The sequence below is a fragment of the Chroicocephalus ridibundus genome, chromosome 4 (genome assembly GCF_963924245.1).
Source record: "Chroicocephalus ridibundus chromosome 4, bChrRid1.1, whole genome shotgun sequence".
Lineage (NCBI taxonomy): Eukaryota > Metazoa > Chordata > Aves > Charadriiformes > Laridae > Chroicocephalus > Chroicocephalus ridibundus.
Genome location: NC_086287.1, coordinates 3,640,447 through 3,666,959, shown reverse-complemented (window position 1 = coordinate 3,666,959; position 26,513 = coordinate 3,640,447). Strand labels below are relative to the sequence as shown.

At 40.9% G+C, this 26,513-nt stretch overlaps 1 protein-coding gene across 3 annotated transcripts in view; it reads right to left on the bottom strand.

Annotated features, from left to right (window-relative positions):
- Positions 1 to 26,513, bottom strand: part of SHANK2 (SH3 and multiple ankyrin repeat domains 2) — a 412,637-nt gene that overhangs the window by 38,410 nt on the left and 347,714 nt on the right. For all 3 annotated transcript variants that reach the window (XM_063333193.1, XM_063333194.1, XM_063333197.1), the window contains 3 exons: positions 6,579 to 6,714; positions 3,553 to 3,633; positions 418 to 438 (listed from right to left, as the gene is read on the bottom strand). In XM_063333193.1, the coding sequence (XP_063189263.1) occupies positions 418 to 438; positions 3,553 to 3,633; positions 6,579 to 6,714 (238 nt within the window). The remainder of the gene's footprint in view (positions 1 to 417; positions 439 to 3,552; positions 3,634 to 6,578; positions 6,715 to 26,513) is intronic.

The window sequence follows — 26,513 nt, the reverse complement described above, 5'->3', positions numbered from 1 at the left end:
ATGGGAGTAACGTTTGGCCATTAAAAAGACAAGCGGAATCACTAACGTAGGACTACACTGAGGATACGTTACTGGCCACGTGTTCTCTGTGGCTGCCAGTTAGCACAGTAACTGTGAGGAGATGGTATGGAAGGGTTGGAAAAGAGCTGGATACAAAGAAGGAAAAAAAGGCAAGATGAAGGAAAGGAGACAAAAGGAAGGAATGTGGGGAATATTTTCAAATGTAGTCTTCTGTTTGAGTTCTTAGTGTGTTTGTAATTTATTAACTAAATAACTAAAAAACATATACAATAATTAATGTACATTTGACACCATAAAATAAACTGGACCATATGCCAACATTTACATTATGTTATTATCCTTCACTATGGAAAGGTGAGAAACAGGTTAAACAAGAGACAAAATGCTTCCCCTTACCCTTCTTCTTCCGTACTGAAGCTTGGAAATAGAAAGGGAATGAACTGTGAATCAATTCTGAAGGTAATTTTTATATGCTAAATCCTTCTCTGTCATTTTTGAGCATAAACATTTATTTTCCATCTAAGAAGTTAGTCTCTCCCTTCTAGCCTCTACTACGCACGTATCTATCAAACCACAGCAGATAAACAGCTTGGCAAAAGCACAGTTTATCGGGGTTTATACCTTAACTATAAGAAATTGCTCCCCTGCAGATATTAGGGATACGCGTACAATTTTATTCTTTTTCCTAAATTCTCTTTTAAAACCAGTAATTGGGGCAACTTATTGATACGAGGGCTTTCCAACTATGATAATCTTTGCAGATTGGAGTGGAAAGGCATCATTAGCACACATTATCTGCCATATTTTGGATTAACTCATTAGAAAGAGAACAACTGAGATGGTCTGCTCAGTATTATGGAGAACAGAGAAGCTAAAAACATGTCAATAAAACCGTGAGTAGAATTCAGAGCCAGGCAAAGGAAGTGACTGTAAAGGCTGCAAGACGTATCTTTTTTTTTTTAAATAATATGTTGTTTAGCTTAGCTAGGAGAAATTACAAAAATATATACTATCCGGGAAAACAAATGGGGAATTTCTATTTCTCTTTTTCTTCTATTACATAACGAGGGACATTCAATAAAATTAAAGGCATCACATTTAAAACCAATAAAAAGGAAATACATCTGTACACAGCACGTAATTAGCCTGTGGAATTCTTTGCCACAAGACATTATTGAGACCATGAGCTTCTTCGATTCAGAAAAAAGATTACACATATATATTGATGAGAACATCCACAGTGTTTGTCTATACATACTTCCTATTTAGTTTGCACGTATATGTTATGAAACAAATGCTTATTCATTAGATAGTTTAATGGATATAAAAATGTGGGTGTTCTCATAATTCATACAGATGTCCAATATATACACATATACATATAAAGATATATAAATTATATATAAATACACACATACAATCTGTGGTTTATGTCAGAAGACAACTTTTAACTGATGATAGCGAGAACATTTTCTTTTTGGAAGCTGGTTTGGTTGTTCTGTAATTTAAGAATTCTTGTTCCTTCTGATAGTAGCCCTTTTACAGGACAAATATTAAAATAGGTAGACCACAGATGTTATTTATAACAGTAGTCATATTGTCTGACAGGGCGGCAAACGTTTGGAGTATCATGGAGCTGGTATTTACAGTCTTGTTTAGGAAGAAGACAAATTTCTACCATGCTCTAGTATTCCTACAGCTTTATTAGGGGACATACACGTCTGGAACACGCATCAGGACTATTCTTCCGAACAGCAAAGTCTTGCCACTGTAATATTTGCCCCAGCTGGATAGAGATGGGAAACGTGCTTAAAGATTCGAGTATGTCCCATGGCTGCTAGTCACAAGAGTTGCAGTGGTTTCTGCCAGCCGATGAGAACAAACAGCAGATCAAGTACTATAACCTGAATAGGGGGTTAGAAAGCTAAAATATGATGTCTTCATTGCAAAGGTGACTTTACTATTAATAAGCTACTTTTCCCTGGATAAGAGTGCTGCTGCTCTCTGCTTTAAGAACAGTATCTACTATGTAAGCTTGAAAAGTAAGAGAAATAGAATATCCTCAGTTTGACTTGCAGGGGATAGTGAAGGGGGAAAAATGGTGCCTGAGTATATCTGTCCCCTTGGGAAAGTCTGTTGATAAGCCAGACAAGTTTTACAATCTCTTAGCACTCCACGAAAGGAAAACAAAGCAAAACACCCCAAACCAAAAAGTGGCTCCAGAAATACTATTTTACGTTTTAATCCTGGAAGAAAAATTATGGAGCGTTCACAAACTGCTGAAACCTTTAGTCAGACTCCTAAACTTCCTGGCACAGAAAAGTCAAATTTTCTGAGACCTGTTAGAGCTATATAATTAGGCTGCTTCCTTTTGGTCTTCATTTGGTTGTTATACCATAGAGAAGACAGTAACCACTTCAGCATCCCTTTGTTGGTAAGAACTCCCACTGAAGCTATGTGACTTGATCGCTAAAGGACGGATGGAGTCCATCTGTCCCAGAAAACATTGACTTCCAGGGAAAAAAAAGTGGCCACAAGGCTTTGATTCCTTCCAGTTGGCCCTCATATGAGTCCATGCCAGAAAAAAAAAATACGATTATAAAATGTGTTTAAATCAATGTAGGATTACATGGAAAATGGTTTTATTATAGGATAGACTCTATTAGTCTGCTATGAGGGATGTGGTTTGTTTTTATACCCAATTATCACTTGCTCAACACACTGTTCCAGTGTAATAGCCGTATATAAATATACACTGGGCTCTTCTCTTGGTATATATGGTTCATCCGTAAGATGTTTATTAGTCTAGCTGCAGAAATTCTACTTTTTAATGACCTACCAGATTAAGACCAGGAAGAAAAGAACTATTACCTTCCTCACTTCTAGGAAATACACCAAAATTCCCAAAGAATTATGCATATCTGGAATGTGGATGATCAAGCAAAGGAATCTACCATCACGTTTCTTAAAATTAGCAAATAAAAGACTGAACGCTCAATACTTTTTTATTACCAATAGTGAGAAGAATTAAATTTATATCATGCACAGAAGTCAAAGTGATATCATAATATGCACTTTTTCAGATCAGAGTCTAACGAAAACAAGTTGAAGTTGAAGCTGCTTTAACACTCTCAGCTTTTTAACAACAGCTTCTGGCAGCTTACCTTTATCCACTAATGAGAGGCCACAGAAATTTAAAATAAAACAACATTAGATGAACTGAAAATTTTGAAAGCAAAGCTAACAAAATATGATACGGCATTACTTTTTAGTAGATGTGCCAAACTTCGATGATGCATAAAATGTATCAACATTCTCTTGCGTAGCAGTAAAGGCACAAGTTTAAATAAAAATTATTCATGCAAATCATGCATATTTGAAGTCTCCAAAGATGCAGCATTCTTAAAACCTTTTCTGTTCTATATACTGTACACAGTGCAGATCCTTTTAGTCAATTTAACATAGAGATATATATATATATATTTAACATTTCTATTATGTCAGCATGCTTGTCAAAAAACACTTTCTTACCAAGCTCTTCAAGCTCTGAGGTCATTGACTTAGACCGCAAGGTCAGTGCAGTGGTTGGAGCTCGCTTAGGAGGTGGTGGGGCTTTGCGTTAAACAGAAGGATACACAGTATAAGTAAATACGCATCTCTAAAACACTACATTCACCTACACAATTTCATATTTATTTAAAAGAATATGCTACATTAAATAAGGTAATAATAAATACATACATGCCGAGGAAAAACCCCTGAGATGCTTTTCATGTACTGAATTTCTATACCCTGTCTACTTTTAGCGTAGGTTGCTTGACACATCAGCAAGCTTTTATGTAACAGGATATATAGAAACATTTAAAGCTAAATAACTGTGCACTTCTATTTTTCACCAGGAAAAAGACTTTCTAGAGAAAGTGCCTCGCAGCAGTTGTGTCCCTCCTTCTAAGAAATGTACACAGCTAAAAATCTCCTGCAGACCAGCCAGTCTCTGCCAGAATAATTTCATCTTTGAAGAAACTTACATCTGAGAAATACAAGAAAGACGATTCAAATTTATCTTAATAGTTATGGCGAGACTAGGGAAAACAGGCGATCCTCAGAATAAATCAGATCGGAAAACATCAAGGCAATCATCTAGCACCGAAACTGAAATGTAGCAGGTGTTTTAGTCTCCTGATAACCCATGTTTCCGGCGGTCAGAAAGGAGCATAACATCAGAAAAGATTACACCAAGGTTGGCAGGAAAGTTGATTTCCAGTAAACAAAAATGGCTCTGGGACACCAGGAAAAATTAAAGATTTTGTTTTGGTCAATATTATATATCGGGCTACACCATTTTGACAAAAGGTGGCAAAGCAGTTTGAGGGCGAGAAAGAATGATGGAGGCAAGTAGTATAGAATCACGGAACCACAGACTGGTTTGGGTTGGAAGGGACCTTAAAGCTCATCCAGTTCCACCCCCCTGCCCTGGGCAGGGACACCTCCCACCAGCCCAGGTTGCTCCAAGCCCCGTCCAACCTGGCCTTGAACCCCTCCAGGGATGGAGCAGCCACAGCACCTCTGGGCAACCTGGGCCAGCGTCCCACCACCATCAGAGTGAAAAATTTCTTCCTAGTATCTAATCTAAACCTACCTCCTCCCAGTTTGAAGACATTACCCCTCATCCTATCCCTACATGCCCTTGTAAAAAGTCCCTCTCCAGTAGACACCATTCTTCCCATACCACCTATATCTACTATGTCAGCGTCATCCTTTCCCTGTTAAGCTCCATCATCTTACAGAGGTTTGAATGACAGGGTGTCAGGAGAAAGCAAAAATATTGCTCAGGTTCAGTGCCAGCTCTGAGGCTGCAGAAGGACTGCACAGATTAACTCTGAGGTCTGCCCTTGCCCAACACCAGAAGTGACAACAAATCTGCAAGGGAAACTGCATAAAATCCTGGACCGTTAAATGAGGCTGGGTACCTGACACTGGCCTCACCGTAAAGGAGACTGATGGCAAGAAAATCCTTCCACACAATTCCTAGGTACAACAGCAATTGTCAGGTAGCAAGAAAGGCCACCAACTTGCATTAAAAAGGGACAAGATTCGAAAGTTCATGTTTTTGTCAAATGACACCTTATCGATAGAAGGCTCTGGAAAGATGACAAAGAACTGGGTTTGCTTTTATAGAAGCAACTTCCCTTTGGGTTGCATACAACAGCATTTTTATTTAAGGCCAACATGACACATCCCAAAAGGCAGAGGTGAAAGGTTTGTTTAAAATGTGTGAATAGTAACTCCATCAAGCTGAAAATAATGCAGGACCATGTTTGGACACGGTTTACTTTAATACAGCAATTTTCCCCCCAAGGTGCTTTATTTTTGATTTTTTTTAATAAGCAGTACATGTCAAGAACACTCACAGCATAGACACAAAGTTTTATTCGTGGACAGAGAGGTAGCCCTCAGGCGCCAGCTCCTAGCCCCGCTCTTGCATTGAAGAGCCAGGCGGCTGTGAGCGACAATTCATGAACAGGGATTTTCAAAAATGCGATTCCTCTGTATTGAACGCTAGCAGCAGCAATCTCTTCCATGGAATGGTAATTATGAGGGTCTAACGACTTCCCAGAGTAGCTGTTACCTGAGCAAACTCAGGGGTATCTAAGGTGAAGGAAATAGAGCAAAATCCTTTTTTTTTTTTTTCAGTCTTTTTTGTTGGTTGAAGTTTTGGTGGTGTTTTTTTGGATGGGTGGGTGGGAAACATATTGACATTCTTAAGGGAGTAGCCCAATCTTATGATAGAAGTTAACCCATAATCTCCATTAAAATTAATATAAAAAACCCCAACCCTAGGCTGAAAAATACCCTGTCCAGTTTGTACCCAGACAATTCTTTGCCGAAGTATCTGTGGCACGTGATGCTGTACTAACTTTTCTTGGAGTAGCTGCTCTCTTGCGAGCAGCCAAGTGGCAGAAAAAGCAGCTCTATGTGTTTTCTATTTATGGGAAGAAGAGGGGTCTTCCCCGGCTGGAACAACCCCTCAACTTTGAATTCATCTAGAGGAATTTTCCCATTAAAATGTACTTTTTTTCCAACCTTAGAACTTCAATCTAAACATGTTGCTTGCTTTTCTTATTCTTACAGAGGTCCTTCCCAAAATATGTGTTTTGCAAAATTGTAAGTTCTCAATGATTTCAAGAAAAGTCAAACTAACCTCATCTCAAGTACGTTTGGAATTAATTAATAAAAGATAATTTGTTCTTTGTGCTTCTTCTCTCTCACTACTGCAAGAAATTCAACTACAAGATCTTCAAACATATAAATGTATAAAGATCCATGAAGATGAAATGTCAAAGCAAGCACGGCAAGAGAATATTACCCTTTTTGTCACATATCAGTGCAGAAGTCAACAGAATGAGATTACTCGAAATTAAATAACAGAAGGGTATTTCAAATTTTGAAAGCGAAATCTAGAAAGCAGAATTTATAAAACAGTAATTTCACATCCATACTCAGTTTTCAGTGGAGCAAGACTAAATGGACTCCATTAGAAAAAGAGAAAAATATACCTTTCTTTCTAGCTGTGTCATCTGGATCAAGATTCCTGGTTACTGTGACAACCTTAAGAACTAGGTGATTGCCCCCTTGTCGAATCATGTTCACCACCTGCCTGTGGCCAACTTTCACTACATTCTCATTATTAACCTGCAAAGAAAGAAAACAGTCATTTAGATGAAAAGGCAGAAAACTTCTTTCAGTTTTAAAAACAGAAGGTGGAAAGAACAGGAAGATACAGAACTTCTAATTACTGTCTTTTAATAAAAATACATATTTAAGAAACAGCGTATAGCTGACACGGTAACAGGAAAACAAAGCTAGCTCTTCATGAAATATGCAACTAATTTCCTTATAAAACCAGTTTAAAAAAAAAAAGAAAGAGTTAATGAGTTCAAGCAAATCTTTCCCTTTACAGATTTTATTTCCAATAATTAGTGTGCTACAATTCTGCATTTCATACACTAACATTTTCTTAAATGATAATCATTTTTCCTGACTGTATTATCCACAAACGTTTATATGCGTTTTATGCTAACGTAACCAATGAGATACTAAAAAGCTTTTCTTTTCAGCTCATTCAGGAACAAAGGGTTTCACTCCTGAAGTAAACTCTCATGTTCAAGAAACATTCTTTTATTCTACATGCTCTCCTCATTTCCCAGCATTTTCCTTCTGCAAGTTTCTGGAAGGATCTAATGTCCTGGGAGCAAAGGCAACGTCACAGGAGTCCAAAAGAGTCTTTGTGGAAAAAGATGAGTTAACTCTATGAAGCTATTTATGGTCACGCCAATTAAACTTTAAAGTGCACTGCAACATTAAACTCTAAAATGTCTACTCTCTGGGTACTTCCTAGTGCTACCTCATCATTTTTGCTGTATATGTCTTTCCATAATATCAGTAGACACAGAAGAAAGCATAGGCATAAAAACTCTAAATAAGCATGGATAAAAGTAGTTTATTTATTCATTCAATCTACAAGAATTCACCGAGAGTTACCTGAAATCTGACTGATAGCAGCTTCTAAGTGCTGCATGTGCTATTTGAACATAAAAGATCTTGAGGAACGGAATCAGGGAAGAAGAGACGCTGCCAGAATACATGCTGGGAAGTTGATCTCTATCCAAAATTCAACTGACTCAGTTATATTTCACTGAGATCACTTGGTGCCTTCCAAAATGAACAGTCATTTTCAAAGTAAGTGTTTTTAGCCTCCTCTATTTATTCTGACAGGCTGGGCATCTCGCACTCTAAAGAATTTACAGTTTAGTGCAAAATCTCTCATTAAATATTATTGCCATTTAGCAGAACAACAAGCACAACCAGATCCACTCCAACTTGAAATCGTTTTTTCACCCAGGGTATCAAAGGGAAATCTTGCCTTTTTTCAGGCTTTCGCTGAGACAAAATGCATTATGATGAAATAACATCTTGGTAAACGATATTTTTAATACACTGCTGCAGTCGAAAGTCTCAAAGTATGATCCCCGTGCTATGTCTGCAAGCTTGAGATGCTTTTTGAGATACTTTTTTAGCTTCATATACAGTGAGGTAGGTGTAACACATGCTGAACATCCAGACCTGTTGAGCAGGCAAATATGAAGTTCTCTCATTCTGTAGGTGGAGGATGTAAAAGAATATCGATTGGAATAGGACTGTTGCTGTTTTATTTTACACCTTCTTAGCATCTGGTATTGAATTCCAAGATACGGTATTTATTTAGCTGGACCGACGGCCTCTAAATTTAACCTGTCTAAAACATTTTAGCAAATGGAGTTATCCATTTACTTCCAAATTCCTTCCAGTATTAAAACCTCAACCAGGTAATTCTCTTCCACACTGAAAAAACTCCTGCAATTAAACTACCAAATGCATCTTCTACTCTGTCTTTACTGGAATTACTTTTTCAGGTTGGAAGCCAGTACGGATTACAATATATCCCTTAATGCTGTCAAAAAACAGAGACCTCCAAATAAATCAGAAGTTAATATTAATGAAACACATGTACACTTCACTAGTGTAAAGTGATAAATGTGTAAAATGATAAACAGCTTATGCAGCATACCATCTGTTCGCATCGTTATGTGCAATGAGATTTAACATTTAGAGCAAGAGCAAATATATACGACACATTTTTTAAAGCTGTCTCAGAAACAGAACCTGTAAATGACTGTTTATAGCAGCTTTGTTTAAAAGGCACAGTTACAAAAGCTGGTACCAAAAAGATTTATATTGCAAAAATAAAAATATTGATAGGAGATCTAGAAGATTATTTAACTGAAAGAGTGTACAGAAATACTCGATAACGAAAGAACCATGAAATCAGCAGAGCAGCACCTCGTCTTTAGCACCTCAGCGGGGAAAACTGCAGCATGATTGTAAAGCAAGAACATCCGAACTGTCTACAGCTTATAGGGAACTAGGATTTCAGTGACAGATTCTCTATTTCTTTTAACCTTCTTCAATATTTTATGTATAAGCCAAATGACTGTAGAAATGGTCATTAAACAGTATGAGTTCCAGCAGGTTTGCTTGATAGTTTTAGTCTGATATTATTCAGCAAAACTTTTTCAGGTGTGAATAATTTGATGAGACTGTCTCTCTGCCTCCACTTCAAGCTTTGGCAGCGGGGAGATGACTACTGCATCTCATCCAGGCTTTGTAAACAAGCTGAAGAAGGTAAATTTTCATAATCAGTAAAATAGATATCTATTTCACCTATGCCAATTCATTTAATAATTGCATGTGCACTTGGTATTAAATGCGATCACATTCTTTGAAACATTAAAAAAATATTTTTGCTTTTAGTGGAAAAGTGTTTAGAAGATGTTCTGGAGTACTGTGTCGAGCTCTGGAACTGTCAGCACAAGGACATGGACCTGCTGGAGCGGGTCCAGCGCAGGGCCACAGAGATGATCTGAGGGCTGGAGCCCCTCTGCTGGGAGGACAGGATAAGAGAGTTGGGGGGGTTCAGCCTGGAGAAGAGAAGGCTCCGGGGAGACCTTCCAGCCCCTTCCAGTCCCTAAAGGGGGCCTACAAGGAAGCTGGGGAGGGGCTGTTTGCAAGGGCATGCAGCGATAGGACGAGGGGCAATGGCATTAAACTAGAGCAGGGCGGGTTTAGATTAGACATTCGGAAGAAGTTCTTTACAATGAGGGTGGTGAGACGCTGGCCCAGGTTGCCCAGAGAGGTGGTGGAGGCCCCATCCCTGGAGACATTCAAGGCCAGGCTGGAGGAGGCTCTGAGCAACCTGGTCTAGTTAAAGATGTCCCTGCTACTGCAGTGGGGTTGGACCAGATGGCCTTTAAAGGTCCCTTCCAACCCAACACATTCTATGATTCTGTGATTCTATGATTCTATAAACAGTCAAACCAGCAAAGCTCATTTGCAGGCACAAATCTGTGTCTCTCTCTTCTTTTTCAACCCAGTCTTTCAGTGTGTTTTCTGTGATCTTTCCCTGCAAAACCTCAAGTTCTTTTATTCCTTTGACTCTTCCACAAAACTTTCCTTCACAGAGCTTTCTTTCCCATGTCCTTCATAAAAAGGTGAAAATAGATAATAGAAAAAAATAATGTGCTCTGGCTGGTTCCATGCTACATCAACGGCAAGTGGTCATCCAAGAAGCCAAATGCAAACAAAACTCTCCCTTGGGACCACCAACTATTTCAGTAACTCTCATCTATCTATCTATTCCCGATTCTCAGGAAAAGCCTCAGAACTTTATATTCTTGAAATTCATACTTTATTACAATTTGGTTAAAACTGGGCAGTGGGATGGAAGTTACTTTGAGCGCTTTAAAAGAATCTGAGAAATAATTTAGGAAATAATACAATCTTACAGACCCCAAAGTCTTTAACAAATACCTAAACTGGAAGCCTGAGCTATCTCAAACTGAACTTACATTTTGGTTACGTATGAAGTGTTCTTGAAGTGTTTAAAAGGAAGAAGACCTTTGTGAATATCAAGATTTTTCAACTATATGTCTCAGTCCTTTTTCCACCTTGTATAATCAACGCACACAATTTTTTTTTTAGAGCAGTACAATGTTACAAGGCAGGAAAATTATGACTTGAGAGCAAGCTGGAGACAGAAATAAGAAAAATTCACAGCAGACATTTTTTCCAGATAAAATAATTTGCTAGGAGTTTGCAACGCAGTGTCTTTCAATGTCTTGAGGCGTTATCAGCCACATGGCTTATACCACTGTTTTACAGGTACCTCATGTAACACAACCCTGCGTGAACCACCCGTTGAAAGGCTCACCAAGGACAGCAGGTGAGGGACAGTGACACCCAGCCTTCGTCCCCAGCGGCTGCACCATTACTGCTTCGCTTGCAGCTAAATCTAACACGAAATACAAACAAAGCAACGCTCATGCTTTAGTCAGCATTTAGAGGTATGGATGGACCGGTTTGCAGCTATGATTGGTACATGCAGCTGGTTACTCCAGGCACTTCTGGATACATTTAAGACACTAAATATTCGTACGTGACAGCAAAAAATACTTGCCATCACCTCCGCATAGTTAAGAAGTTTCATTCCTTCCTCCCAGCTGGTGGAATCAGTTATTTACACAGTTGCCACTTCACGGCTCCCTACAGCAATGCAATATACTTGAGCATAAAAACATTCAGTTCTCCAAGAAAAAAAGCAGTGTGCTGTGCCTCCTCTGCACCCCTCACCACTGCCACCACGGCTGACACGTCCCTGCTCCCTCCAGCACCCTCTTGGAGAACTGAAAACTTTGGGGCTTGGATTCAATGTGCTTCCCAGCCGGGACTCACACCTGCTTAAAGCTCCAAACCACAGACCGTGATCAACAGCAACGTTCCTCCTGCACAAGGAACTTTGAACACCAATGATGAAGAGTTCTCTCTCCAACATGGCCATTCTCTCCAGAGATGATTCAAACATATGGAGCAAACCAGTGACAAAGACAACTGACAGTCATAAATGTCACTATCTTTAGTATCAAGGTTCACCACTCTGACTGAGCATTTATAAATAGCAACATCTAAATGCCACAAAACCTAACAAAAATCATGACACTTTATCAAGAATGAATAATGATGTGGTCTCCAAGAGCAAAATATCAATCAGGTAATCAATTTTTTTTTTTTTTCTGATCTATGAATACCCATGACATCAATAAATATCTCCTGAACTTTACAAAGAAAAAGATGTTCCTGTTCAGGCAACCTTATAATCCTGATAACATCAGAGACAAGCGCACGGGACTGAGAATGACAACAGCTTATGAAATGGAAGAAGTTTAGAAAAGGTTAGGACAAGGTGGCAAGTGGTTTCCAGTGAATATGAATGGAAGGCAGTAAAGTCATTTGGTGGGTGATTTCAAGAGACGGACTCTCGCTGGAATGGCAGGATGCCAGGAGGAAGGGAGAAGCTGTATCTACCAGATCTTAAATATGATGCAGCAAGAGAGAGGACTACAGCAAGACACAAGTCAGCGTAGCCACACAGATGCTGCTGAGAGGCACAGAAAATTGTAAATTGGTTGTTTCGTGTATAATTACATTCACACAGCACTAAATGATCACTACACTGCCTACAGGGCAGCTGCTATTTACTTTAGAAGCAAGGTTAGAGAGAGAATTACCTTGAAATTTGTTTCCTGAAGATTAAACTTACCCCTCCACCCTCCAAATAAACGTGTACTTCCATATCTTAAGGAAAACGAGGGAGTGTATTACTCTTCACAGTTCTTATTCCCCACAGAAGCGACAATTGGGTGGGTCCCCATTCTTTTGCCACACCACACCTCCAGGCAGTATTTGACTGCAAACAGGCTCTTCACTGTGCAAATACATGCATTTAGTTTACTTACATGGGCAGATTCAGGACAGGAAAGAACAAATGCTATTATTTAAAAATGTAGATTTTTTGGAAAGGGTTAATGAGTATCCTAGGGACGCTGGGGTAGATTTTATGGATATTGGGACAGCCTGCAGAGAAGCATTTGTTTTCTGAAATGTATAACTACGCAATGGGTTGGAAAATCACAGAATCACAGATTGGCAGGGGTTGGCAGGGCCCTCTGGAGATCATCCCCTCCAACCCCCTGCCAGAGCAGGGTCACCCACAGCAGGTGGCACAGGAACGCGTCCAGGCGGGTTTGAATGTCTCCAGAGACGGAGACTCCACCACCTCTCTGGGCAGCCTGTGCCAGGGCTCTGCCACCCTCAGGGTAAAGAAGTTCCTCCTCGTGTTGAGATGGAACTTCCTATGGTCAAGTTTGGGCCCTTACCTCTTGTCCTGTTGCTGGGGCACCACTGAAAAGAGCCTGGCCAAAAAAAATAAAATAAAAAATAAAATAAAATAAAATATAAAGTAAAATAACCTGCACATTGTAGGATAGCAGATGCATGAGCTGGAACATATTCACCAGAGCAGCCTTCCCGTAGGAAGGTGCAAAAGAAAAAACACTAGCAGAGAAACAGACCTTTGCAGAGTTTGTTCTATTAATAAAAAAAAAAATAAATTAAATCTTAATTTCTTAAATGCATCATCCCGATCCTTCCATTATCTAAACATTCTCAGTGGAAAATGTAGTCAATCATTTTCAACAGTAATTAGGAAGACAAACCAAATCATTCTGCTCAGAATGACCATTGCTGCAGTGGTGAATAAATTCACCTTGCAGTTGCGAATGCACGTTCTGTCAAAATAAGCTTCTCAGCAGCTCATCCTATCCACTCAACCACTTGAAAACACAACGAACCCCCCAAACCTGTTACACACACTTACAAACCCCTGCCTACACACTTTTAAGAAATCCACCATTTTTTGGAAATACTTCACACACGCTAACCCAATTACAATTTGTACCTGCAAAATAAATAGCACACAAGGCGTTTTGTAGACTCAAATTATACTTTTGCATTTCCAGTAACTACCCAGTTGCACACAGATCACTGTCTAAGCATGTCACAAACTCTTATGAATGTCCCGTCTGTGACATACTCTTATTCTGTAGCCTAAAATGCGAGACAAAGAAAGACACAGTGACCCAGACAATCTTTGGGAAGCTCATTCTACCTGCCGTTAACCCGGGACTCAGCCGCAAGACTCCGTCCTTCACTGAAAACCAGCAACCAGTCGTGGTGTCTATGGTTGTCCTGGCCTTCAACTCCTTGTGATGGGCTGGAGCAATATTTAGCACAAACTTAGACCATGTCCAAAATTTGCACTCTACGAGTATATTTAGTGTCAAAAATCTTATTATTTGCTCTAAGTTAAAACCCCTAAATTCGTCCTAAATTCTGAATACTTTCCCCAGTGCTTGCCTTCTGTCGTAATCCAGCATCATCCACAGGCACGAAGGTAGATGGTCCACCTAGAAAGGCTTCTGTGCAAAGCAATTTTTAACAGATTACGTTGGCAGCGTACTTTTCCCTGAGTATTCCAGGAAAAGACTAAATGAATACACTGGCTGATAGAGTTTGGAGATCCAAAATGAGGAGGCAAGTAAAAAAGGTCCAAATCCAAAAGATGTTTGGGATTAATGTGATATTTTATGTACTTATAAAATGCATTTAACCACAAACAATTTCAAGATTCATCTTCTCAAGAAACTGGCACATGAGTTTAATCTGTGTCTAGGATTAAAATAGGAAGTAATAATATTACATATAAATGAGTCCCATAATGGAAATTAATGTATGAATTTGTATCTGTAAATCCAATTTTTCACATCATACTATAGAAGCTTAAACAGACAAAAGCAGATGGCTTCCGTCCACTGGGCCTCGGCCATTCTTTTATTTGAACAGGTCCTGAAACAGGCCTTGAAGAGTCTGGAAAATTCCTGAAAACTTACTAATACAAATAGGAAGTTAGTTTACATTCTGACCTCCACCGCAAACATCTCTGATTGTTATGAGTATTTGACCATATCCCATCTAATCTAATTTAGTGTAAAAGATGCTTTGGAGACTTCATGCTCTCTGTTGACCCAAAAGGCACCATTGAAAAGAAAATAAAAACAAAGCTTCACAGAACCAGGGATACAAGCACGTGGAAACTCCAGCTGAAATCTCGCATTAGTAAATTTTTAATAGTAATCCACTTGCTCATAGATTCGCCTGGATTGGTGCCCTTAATGCACGGAAGGCTATAAAGAAGATGAAGCCAGTGAGCAGGGAACTGGAGTAAGGTGATCACCAGAGGTGACTTCCCACCTCAACAGTTCTGTGATTCTGTGAGGTTTCTTCAAAAGAAGAAATATCATAAGGAAGTATTTCAGAAAAATACTTTTCAGCCTTTCAGAAAAAAACCTATGAATTACAGGAAAAGTATCAAGTAGCATTGCCACCACACAAATTTCTTTGCATAAACTCAAATATTAGGGTAAACAAACAAGATATAAGATATCTAAAGGAAACCACCCTGTGGAGATACTATGTCTTGAGGTTTTATATTTCATCCCATCACCACATCCCTCCCTCTTTGCATGGGGGGAATATTGTGCCTTTTCTCTTGCATCTCCCATGGCAAGGGAAGATGTTCTGCCTGGTGCTCGCTCCCAGCAAGGGCAGCAGGGCAGGCTGAAGCCTGGTCTCCCTGGTGAGACCCGGGACGTGCAGGGCTGCTCCAGCCAGGCAGCAGGCTTTGCCTTCATAGAATGTCGTCTCCTGAACCGCAGCATGAATCTGGTCCCTGCCTAGAGAGAGCTGAGCCATGCCGTTGAGGACAGTTTTAGCCTGCATCTCTTCATCCCCTTGAGTAGCACCAGTACTGCAAATCTTCAGCTGCACTTAGGAACATCTATTTCTGATGGAATGAAGAGGCATCTCAGATCATAAACTCCAGACTCCTTTGTTGTCATGGCAACTGCATCACATAATCTGTTTCTTTACATTTAGCCAAGCTCCATCTTGGAACTCCTTCGATTTCTTTTCCCTCTTATTCCTATTAGGCCCAGATCCTCTGAAAATAACCTTTTTTTTCTAATTTCCATCCTAGGTGTCACTAGTTTATATTAATCCTCTTTTCCTGGGCCAAACAGCCAATAGCCTAAATAGCTATTTCCCCCCCTACTCCCCACGCGTTCGACTAACAGATCAGGTGGGCGTAACGTCCTGTCTTGGCTAAACAAGCATTTTAATAACCTATTATGACAAAGAGTCTAAACCCACACAGCTGTCCAGCACAGCAGCTCTCCAGCTGTCCAGCACTTCCAAGCCCCCTTCCAAGGGGTTTTTTTTGGGGTTGTTTTTTTTTTTCAAATGTGTCTAAGTTCGGTCAAACTAGCATATAAAGATGGTCATATGTTCACCTGTATTTCACCTAACCTACATTGCACCCCTGTCAGTGCCTGACCTCTCTCAAAAGAAACGCACAACTTACTTTCTTCTAGTCACCTACCAGATGCAAGTGGGGAATGTCTGCACTACTCCCTTCCTCACAGCTGCTGACCTGGAACACAGACATTTTTGAGCCTCTGAGAGAGTTATTCACACACAGCCAGTGGAAAATGTTTGGGACAGCAAACAAAATATTTGATCCTAAAGTTAGTTAAAAACTATAAAAGTCCTGACCTTTTTCCACAAGGGCCAAGTTGTGAATTTTGCTCACGTGACCACGTACATTTCTATGCACACAAACACCACATAACAAGAAGACGCAACCGGATATTGTAATGGAACTTCCCTTATCCCCAGCTTACTTTAATTAAGGAGGTTCAATAATAATCTAGCCTTACTAGAAAAAATAAGCAGTGGAATAATATATCAGAATGGTTTCTCAATAACATCTTATTTTGTCCCATTAAAAACATTGCCAAGTTACACAAACAGCAGCGCTGTTTCCGTACAGAACTCAATGGTTCAGTTCGGGGTCAAAGTCGAAAGCATACTCTGGAGAGAAAGCAGCAGAGTTGAAGGTTGCTGTTTATCTCTCACCCATGCCATGGTTTCAAAGGTGGAACCATGTTAAACTAGCATTATAATCTAAAATTTTGCATTTTGCATACCTGTATCTGATCTGAAAGCTCCTGAAAGTAAGGAACAACTGTCCTCATGAGATTACCTTATACAGAACATTTAAGCATCACTCAATTACTTGGACCCATTCCCATTAAAAATAATTATCTCCATTAATCAGGACCTGTTACTATTTTGAATCATGTGGTTTAAGTCACATTTCTTAGGAGAGGTTCAATTAACTTTATTGCAGTTGATTGAACTGCAGTGTACCGCAATCAATTAAATTACACTTAGGATGAATTTGTCCAATGGCTTTCAGGTGCAAGAGGTGGCGGTTTTTCACGTCATGACTTCTCTTAGGAAAAAAAATCAAGTGAATTGTGCAGGATTGTGAGGAATCTTCAGAATAGTATTACACCTAACTGGTATATATCGATACAAGGCAGTATGAGGTTGTGACCTACACTTGGTATTTTCATAGAATTGTGGAAGGAACCTTAAAGATCATCTCATTCTACCCCCCTGCCCTGGGCAGGGACACCTCCCACCAGCCCAGGTTGCTCCAAGCCCCGTCCAACCTGGCCTTGAACCCCTCCAGGGATGGGGCAGCCACAGCTTCTCCGGGCAACCTGGGCCAGGGGCTCACCGCCCTCACAGAAAAGAATTTCTTCCCAATATCTAATTTTAACCAGTTTTAAAGAATGTGACTTATATTCTCTGAATATTTAACAGTCTGGGAATGTCAAAGATGAACAATAGATGTGCAGCGGTTGTCTGAGCGCTCTCTGACCAGTTCTCACTTCCTGCGCGCTCAGAGTAGTTGTCGGACAGGAGCTCTGCACCTGGGAACAATCCTTAGAGGTCCACAGACACAGAGTCTGGGCACAGTTTAAGTTTTCATCTCCTTTCTCTACCAAATCTTTCTCCTCTTCCCTGCCCCTGTCCTGATAACTCGGGAGCGTGCCAGAGCCAAATACGTTATCTGGCTGGTTCACAATGAGCCTGAGGAGGGGGGTGGCCTAATTTAGTCACAGAGCTTTGGATTTGGCATTCACCTCATCCCTTGCCCTAGTTTTGTTGGCACTGTATTTATTTGCTGCTCCTTTTGTCTTCTCAGCATGTACTTATTTTGTATAGCGGAATTCCATTAGTACCTGATAGTTCATCCACTTTCTGGTATGTTTGCTTTTGTGATGATCAACTGGTACCTGACTGGTTGTTTTTTTTGGTTTGGATTGTTTTTTTCAAATTCCAACGCTTTAAAAAAGTATGTTCTAATTTAAAATTCAGTAAAATTAAAATGAAGTTTGAAGTGCAACAGAGAGTATCTTAACATTCATTTAATGAACATGCCTCTTGCATTTTAATTTGTTCTCAGTGCTATTGTAGCCTGTAAATTATGGTACACAGCCAGCACCAACAACAGGGTGCCAAAAATAGCAACCTAGAGGTCACCCATATACTAATGAAATATCTCGAGCATATCTGCCCTTCACAGATGAAAGCACGCATGAAAACCTAAACCCACTCAACCATTGCCACCAGAGCTGCTTTCACCTCATTTCTCTGACGTAGACATGGTCATCCACCTCTGCCGGGGTTTGTTCTGAGGTCTGACGAAACAGGGTTTCTTCACATAAAGAAAATAAATACAACCCGGGCAGCACATTCAAGCAGTAGTTGTGTAGTCGAAAAGCAAGTTTAACAGACTCTCGTCCCTCTGCTCTCCTCTGCTGACCACCCGCCCCACACCAGTTCGCCATTCTCTGAGCAGAGTCACTAGCGCTTTGTGAGGCCCTTCTGATCAGCTGGCACCAGAGGGGGGAAAAAAACAAAAAAGAGGAGGATAATTTTAATCTGGATCATTTAAGCGTCATGGTTAACACTGCATAGTTTCACAAATTATCATTGTGATCTCACTGCTGGGTCAGCGATGGGCAGCACAGTGGGCGAACGGTGGCCAAGCTGTGGCCAAGCGCCCTTTTGGCAGGACCATGCCAGCAGATCCCCCTGTTGCATCCCTCAGCTCTCGCATTTGGGACAGACTGTGTTTCTAAGCCAGGCCTATTCCTGGAGCTAAGCTCACTGAGCAGCTTCCCAAAGAGCTCCACCAGTGGAGCTGAGCGGGCGCGCAGGAACAGGGCCGAGGAGCAGAGGAAGCCGAAGCCAGCGTTACTGCCACCAGTGCTCCTGCTATTACGCCCCGGGAACAGCACTCATCTTCCATGCTCTGACCTGGGAAGCGATTAAACACTTCAGACCCCAACTATACAATTCCCAGCTTAACACTTTAGAAAAACATGAGGCTATGTTCAACCCTAAAAATATATCCTTTTCTAAAATCAGGAGTACAGCGGTATTATGCAAGCAGTGAGAAGACAATAGATCTTCATTTGAATTCTGAATGAACCACTTGATAAGTATTTACAATAGGTAGAAGATAGCAGGCTGAGCCCTTCTATTTTTAAAACTGTGCATACCTACATTAAAGGCCATTAGGCAGAGAATTCTAAAATACGTATCAAAATACAGACCTCTTTATGAGTATTAAAATGCAGCCCAATCTTCTTTTTCATTAGGTAAGCACACATCAGCCAGGCAACACAATTTAAAATTAAACTTTATACATATAATATAAATTGACCGGTTCTGTACATTCCAATGACTTTCAGTTAAAACCTTTACAGAGACTACATAGATATATTGACAGAATGTGTTGTCATCAAATACAGATAATCTATATTTCTGCCTCCCACATACAGTCACTTTCCAGAAAATGCATCTGCACTAGAACAATAAAAAAAGTGTATTACTCATGTATTGCTCTTTATGTAGGGAAGCCTAATCTTACAGCATATAGAGATAACTCTTTCTTAAAGTCATGTTAGTTTTAACTACGCTGCCTTAAACTTGGAATCGCTTATAAGTTTTTTTTGGAGGCCGTGTATCATGTTGTTAAAACTCACAGAACAGTCAGGTTGGGATGTATGTGACGGCTTTTGCTATACAAACCTAGAAGAAAAACGTAGTAAAGCATTCATGTCTTTAGAGCGAGACACGCTGCAAGGAAATAAGAGCTACATAAGAGAGCTTTAAATAGGTAAAACAAATGCAAGCCAATATTCCTTACTCAGGCATGCATTACACTCACGGTCTTTATGGAAGAGCAGGAACAGGACTGCTTCCAGAAACAGACACCCAAACAGGAACTGCTCCAGCTCGATTTTTCAACCACATAGACTGTGCCTCCTTGTAAAGCGCGTTTGACTTGACGCCTGCATTCAGTGGGTAATGTTGGGAAGAAGTGTGATTTTGTGTTTTAATACCTATGAATACATTACTATCTACATGGACAGGTGTTTTAATTTGTCGCCCACCAGACCCACCAAGCCTGCGGGCAGGCCCGAGCTTGGCACCGTTTGCTGTTCTAAGATGGCTGGATCGTTAGGCTGTTGTTTGCCCAGTAGAGCCGTGCAGCTGACCTGTACTACAGAAAGGTATCCTTTGATTCAACAAAGTCCTGATTTGATTAACTTTGGGCTCATTAACTTAGAACCACAGAATCGTCTATGTCAGAAGGAACCTTTAACATCATCAAGTCCAATCATTAACCTAACACTGACAAAACCCACCACTAAACCATGTCCCTCAGCACCACGTCTACCCGGCTTTTAAATATCTCCAGGGACGGCGATTTCACCACTTCCCCGGGCAGCCTGTTCTGGTGCTTGACAACCCTTTCTTGAAGAAATGTTTCCTAATATTCATCCTAAACCTCCCCTGGTGCAACTTGAGGCTGTTTCCTCTTGTCCTATCGCTTGTTACTCAGGAGAAGAGACCGATGCCAACCTTGTTACGCCCTCCTTTCAGGGAGCTGTAGAGAGCGAGAAGGTCTCCCCTCAGCCTCCTCTTCTCCAGGCTAAACACCCCCAGCTCCCTCAGCTGCTCCTCACAAGACTCGTGCTCCAGACCCCCCACCGGCTCCGCTGCCCTTCTCTGGACCCGCTCCAACACCTCAATGTTTTTTTTGTGGTGAGGGTCCCAAAACTGGACACAGCCCTCGAGGTGGGGGCTCACCAGTGCCGAGTACAAGGGGACGATCGCTTCCCCAGTCCTACTCACCACACTGTTCCTGGTTCAGGCCAGGATGCTGTTGGCTTTCTTGGCCGCCTGGGCACACTGCTGGCTCGTATTCATCCAGGTGTTGACCAACACCCCCAGGTCCTTTTCTGCCAGGCAGCTCTCCAGCCACTCTTCTCCAAGCCTGTAGCACTGCATGGAGTTGTTGTGACCCAAGTGCAGGACCCAAAAACGAGCCTTGTCGATCCTCCTACCATTGGCCTCAGCCCATCGATCCAGCCTGTCCAGACCCCTCTGTAGAACCTTCCTACCCTCAAGCAGATCAACACTCCTGCTCAGCTTGGTGTCAACTGCAAACTTACTGAGGCACTTCAAGAGCACAACTGACTAAAGAACTGGTAAGCAGCTGATGCCTGCGGACCATTTTGCCACAGCTGTGCCTGAGAACAAGAGTGAATGAAGACTGAAGTCTGGGCTTAAAAAATGCTTAAGCACATACAGAATAACCAAGCTCACACAAAAATGTTTTCTGTATTAGGTTAGAGGTAAGAAATATACATCAGTCAGCTGAGTCATGAACTTGGTGATGTTAAGAGTGTCCCATCCTAATTTAGAAAATTACTAATTGCACTAACCATACTGCAGTTTTCCATTAACTGCCAAAAGAACCTGCATGTTTTATGCAAGACTTCTGAAATTAAAAATAAAAACCAAAAGCACTACCAACCATACCGTAGCTACAAACAAGGAGGTGTTTAGTTTGAAATAACTAACCAAACTGAATTACAAATAAATTTTAAACTACCTAAAAGCAAAGAATAAATTGGAATTATTAAGGAAAAAAAAAATAATCTCCAGTTGCAGCAGCTTGTTTGCAGAAAGAGATGGTCCTCCATCTCAGATTAACGGCTCCTGGAACTCCAACCATGTGGTGTAAAACTCATCTGCCCAAATTCGCTTGCTTAGAATGTAGTACTTGCATGGCAGATGCATCCCAATTATTTATATTCAATCCAGTCTTGATCATTTTTGGTTCTTTGTTTAAGAAAACCAGACAGAATTCCATTAATTTGTTTCAAAGTTATTTTTCCTTTAATACTGCATGAGAATTGCACTACAATCCCAACTCAGCCTGAGACTCACCTTGTCACCTTTAAGCCCGTGCTTTGGTTCAACAGCCTTGAAAAGGGGAAAATAACTAATCCCCTGTAACACACCCAGCCAACTGTCAGCCGCTAAGGCCCAACAGATGGAGGTGAGAGCTCGAACAGGTTTGATTAGGAAGCACAAGACGTTATAAAAAACAATAATGGACAATCCTCTAGCATCTACTTTTGCTGAGGAGTGTCAGAATTCACCAGATGCATCCACAGGGACAACAACAAAAATCCCACTCATCCTACTTTGTAAAAGAATATCAGAATGTACATCCGCAATTACAGTGTAAAAGAGACACTAGCCACGAACACACAGTGTTACACAACATCAACTCAACAAAAACTCAAAAGCAAAAAAAGACAACTTTTGCCGTTCTTTTTAAAGAAAACAAACTTGTTTATGAGAGCAACGTCATTAATTTATAATGAGTCTTTTTGTTACCGTTTCAAAGCAGCAGTGTTCTAATTTACTTACTGTCCACACAGAATGACTTTCTACCATCTCAACCAAGAACAGCAGTGCAAAAAGCTTCTCCACTAAGAAGGAATGATTTATTTTGGTTAGTGAACAAGCATCATAGAAGTATAACAGCAGACTCCTTGGAGCATTTTGTCATAGTGAATAAGGATCACCAACAAACCTTTCATTAAGTTTGATTTTATTTGTAAATAGTTAGAAGTAAAAATCTATTTTTGTATGATCTGATGACTCACGGAGCACGAGGAAATTTTCTGGCCTTTAAAGCGGCTCCACCTAGCCTACACAGAACGCTAGACTGGAGGCAATATCCTCGCAAGCAAAAGGCAAAACCAGTTGCGCAATGTTTTGCCGTACGCGCTGCTCCAAGTCTGTGGGTGCCTGCAGTGGCAAGGAGAAGATGCAGCCTGTCCCTTGCAAAGATTTACTCCACAATCAAATCCTGTATCAAAACAAGCTGGGAACACTTCAGTGGAAACACTTCTTTCCTGCTAGTGGCCGAAAGGAACCCCAAACCTGCCCTCCTCTTTCTCTCACCACCTAAAGTTAGCAACCAAATCGCCTGCTTCGCAAACAGAAGTCAGCTGTGCAATGGATTGGATGAATCAGTGCTGTTACGCACTGACATTTTAGGAACACACTGAATCGCTCTACGACCATATAAAAATGCAGCAACTCATCAGAAGCATATTATTGAAATAAACATGCCCCTAAACTCCAGGCAGACGCTGAGGGGAGGGAGACAAATGAGGCGCAAGTGAAGACCACGTAACAGGTTTTTCAATTAGGAAACAGCAGCCTCTTTTGTAACAACGGTAATTTTGCAGGCTTGTTATCCTGCTGCGTTTGTTTTCTGTGCATGAAATTAAAAAAACACCCCTCAAACCCAAAACATTGACAGGTAGCAAAACCCCAGTAAGCTTGATTCTACGTTAAACCTTTTGGAGTTTGAAGTAAGTCTAAAGCAAGCAAGGAAAGATCAGAAAACGAACTTTGGAAGTATGACCAACAAAGAAAGGGATGATGCCACCATACACTGCAGGGTAGAAATCCTAGGTGCTTCCAGAAGTAAGGAAAAGAAGCTTGGATTTAAACACCAAATATGGAAATCCCTTATAATTTAAATGAAATTGCTTTGTAACTAAGTGTTGTAGAATGGAATTTAAATGTCAACCAAGTTCTTATGCAAAGGTTTAAACCCTAAAGGCACTGCGGGAAGAGCCAATAGTTTCCCCAAAGTTATAATTGTCAAAAGCTGTGCCTGGGTCACTTGCACGCCACTCCTGAAAGTGAGACGGACGCCTCCAGTGAGACTCGGGAGCTCAAATTCCTGAAGTACTTCGCAACCTGCAAAGGAGATATAACTACCCAAGATGCTGGGACGACTCCTGTGAACACTTGATGTGCCAAAGCTTAATCCTAAACCCTCCCCATCAGCAAAGGGCCGGTCAAACGCTCGCTCCTGACAGCAATACAGATGGCCAGTCACGCACTGCAACCCGGCTGCCTTCCTGAGCGCTGAGCTCCCTGCTGGGCTACTAAACCCTGTTTGGCCAGCACCTGCAAGGGCACTCCAGCCACCTGCTGAAGGATTTGGGAATCGTCACGGGCCAAGGACCATTTCCAGGAGACACCGTGGATGCAGCTGCCTTGCTTTGGAGGCTGAATCTGATCGTATGGTAGCGCATTCTTCCATGCCAGCAGTCACCCTCTCCAGAAAACTTTTAATACTTTAATTTACTGGTGTATGTGAGTTTTACATGCAAGAGATATATCAGGGGAAAAAGAACTTTGCATTTTGCCAAACACGTATCAGGTAATCCCACCAGTAGCTACTGGTTTCACTTCATAGCAGCAATAACAATTTCTTTAACGCCATGTTGCTCACACGGCTTTGCAGTGCGATACACTCGCCTGGAGACAGATCTGTGAGGAAGAGGTACACTCAACAAGACTAATGTATAAATTTTAGATGACTTTAAGGCAGTAATTGATTCTCTTTGAATGCCGTCTTTTTTTTTTTTTTATCCCAGCCTCTTAGCTCTTTGCTTAATTGCCCAAATTGCAGTAGCATCCAAATTGATTTCTCTCCAAATACCTTGACCTAAATCAGTTTTGGCCCAGCTGCTGACATTGACAAGTCAGTCTGGCAGTGGTAGAGGGCCAATTTCAGCGTATCCTAATACTCTTTTTATTGATTTGCAGGTGTTTTTTTCTAGACTACAAGGGAGACAGACATGAAAAATGTGATTCAGATCCCGAAGGCTGACCATGGTAACATGAAAGCTTCAGTTCTAAGAAACTTGCTGTAAAAAAGCAACCCTAATGTGTGCTACTCACTCATACTAATGGGTACTCCGACTCCTGCACAGGCAGCACTGATGGAATTGCCCCAGTCTGAGGCACAATGTCTTCTGCCATTGGGTTTCATTATTGCGTGTTTCTGAGTCTTCACAGTGTCCTCCAAGGAATTCCTGGTCCGTAACCAAAGCTCCCAAGAGCTTATGAAATTAAAAATATTTTTAGACGTTCTAAATGTATGCTGTCTGAAATAGTTAAGTGATCAATTCTTAATGATATATAGTTTCTTTCACACACATTTATAATATACGCTTATCACTAAGAATACATTTCTTACTGAAGAAGCACAATTTTGTCCACAGGAATGGAGAAAAAACGTAGGTGTGGATTTGACAATGTATAGGTCTACTAAAAATAATTCCACTAATGGGCATGACAACACTAAAAAACTGTGTTGTTTAGAGGCAGCAATTTAAAAAGAAATAAATCAGACAAAATATGCTATTAATGAACCCTTAATGTTTTCTAAGTGGGGAAGAACAGCTATAATCTGATACAACCTTTACTTACTCCATCAACTGGCTAATCTTGGTATAACAGGGAAGGGCTACATAAAAATAACACAAAACCACAATGGAGTGGGAAAATAATTGAGTCTTCTCAACAACGTATTGACTCCAATTGTAGTGTTGTCTCAACAGAAAGCTTTACAACAATTTTGCTCACGTTTACATGGCAGGTCTTTCCCAGTGTTCTTGCTCAGAAGGAAACAGTTGGAAATTTTATGCTCCTGGAGAGACTGAATTTCATTATTTAATTTAGAAATCGACTTTATCCAAATACATAAAAACTAAGTTGTGAAATTCACTGGTTTTGTTCGTCAAGGTCAGGCAAACATTTAGCGTTTCCTGAATTCCTGTGCTATCCCTATGGGCTTGAGGGCTGTCTCTTTGGGAACCCCTGCAATCCCTGTTTAACGTGATAAAGCTCCTGTGCATCCTTCCCATGTACCATCCTGTCCACACCGAACGTCCCCATTCCTCTCCTTTGGATCTTAAAACGCTGAAGGGCACTTCATCCTTTACCTCATTACAATTTATTCTGGAGGCATGTCTAGGACACAGAGAGGGACCGAATTCCCAAGGCGTGTGAGAGAATCCTGGATCAGAGCTAGCACTCAGCAACCTGGCATACCTCCACGACGCAGCGTGACACCATGCAGAGACGTGAGCTCCAATCCTGGAAGAAACGCAGTCATAGCAGCATGGTGCTGCCCTCAGGCTAATTAGTACCGCATCACCACGTTTTTGTCACTCCTGGTTTTGGAGCTCGCACATTCAACGCCAGCTCAAGGCTCTTTCTCCCACAGGCCATGCACAGTGTTAATGTCCGCACCCACACTGCTAACATTAAATATACAGGGACAACGGTCAGGGGTGACATATGGAGATTGCTGTTGAAGGTGCTAAGTGTAGTTTCCAAAATTTAATAAAAATCAATACGAGTTTTTACACTAATGAGTACAATATTCTCAGAAGGGATTAATTAGCTAAGCCATTCAGTAGTTATCCCTCAGCAGCTGAACGTATCTTTCAGCTTTCAGACAAATGCGATTACGTGATTTCACCTCTTACTTGCTCAGAATTCTGATTTTGCAGCAAAAGGAAAAAGGGTTAAGCCTGTCATTTTGTGACCAGATTTTTCTCTAGCTTCTGAGAAAAATATTTATACTACCAATACTCCAAGGAGCCTAGACACTGACTCCTCACTACTCCTTGCATCTCAGACTGCTCAGAAGGAGAGAAAGCTACCAAAATCAGCTCTCGCTCTTTCCCAGTAGACTCAGATTTTCAGAAATGAAGTCAAAGATATCATTAGACATGTAGTTTCCTAGTCATTAATGGGGTAAAATTACTTTTTCCCCCCATGCAATCTGCATTTTGGAGTTTATAGAGATATAAGATTGCAAATCTCGAAGGAGACATCCC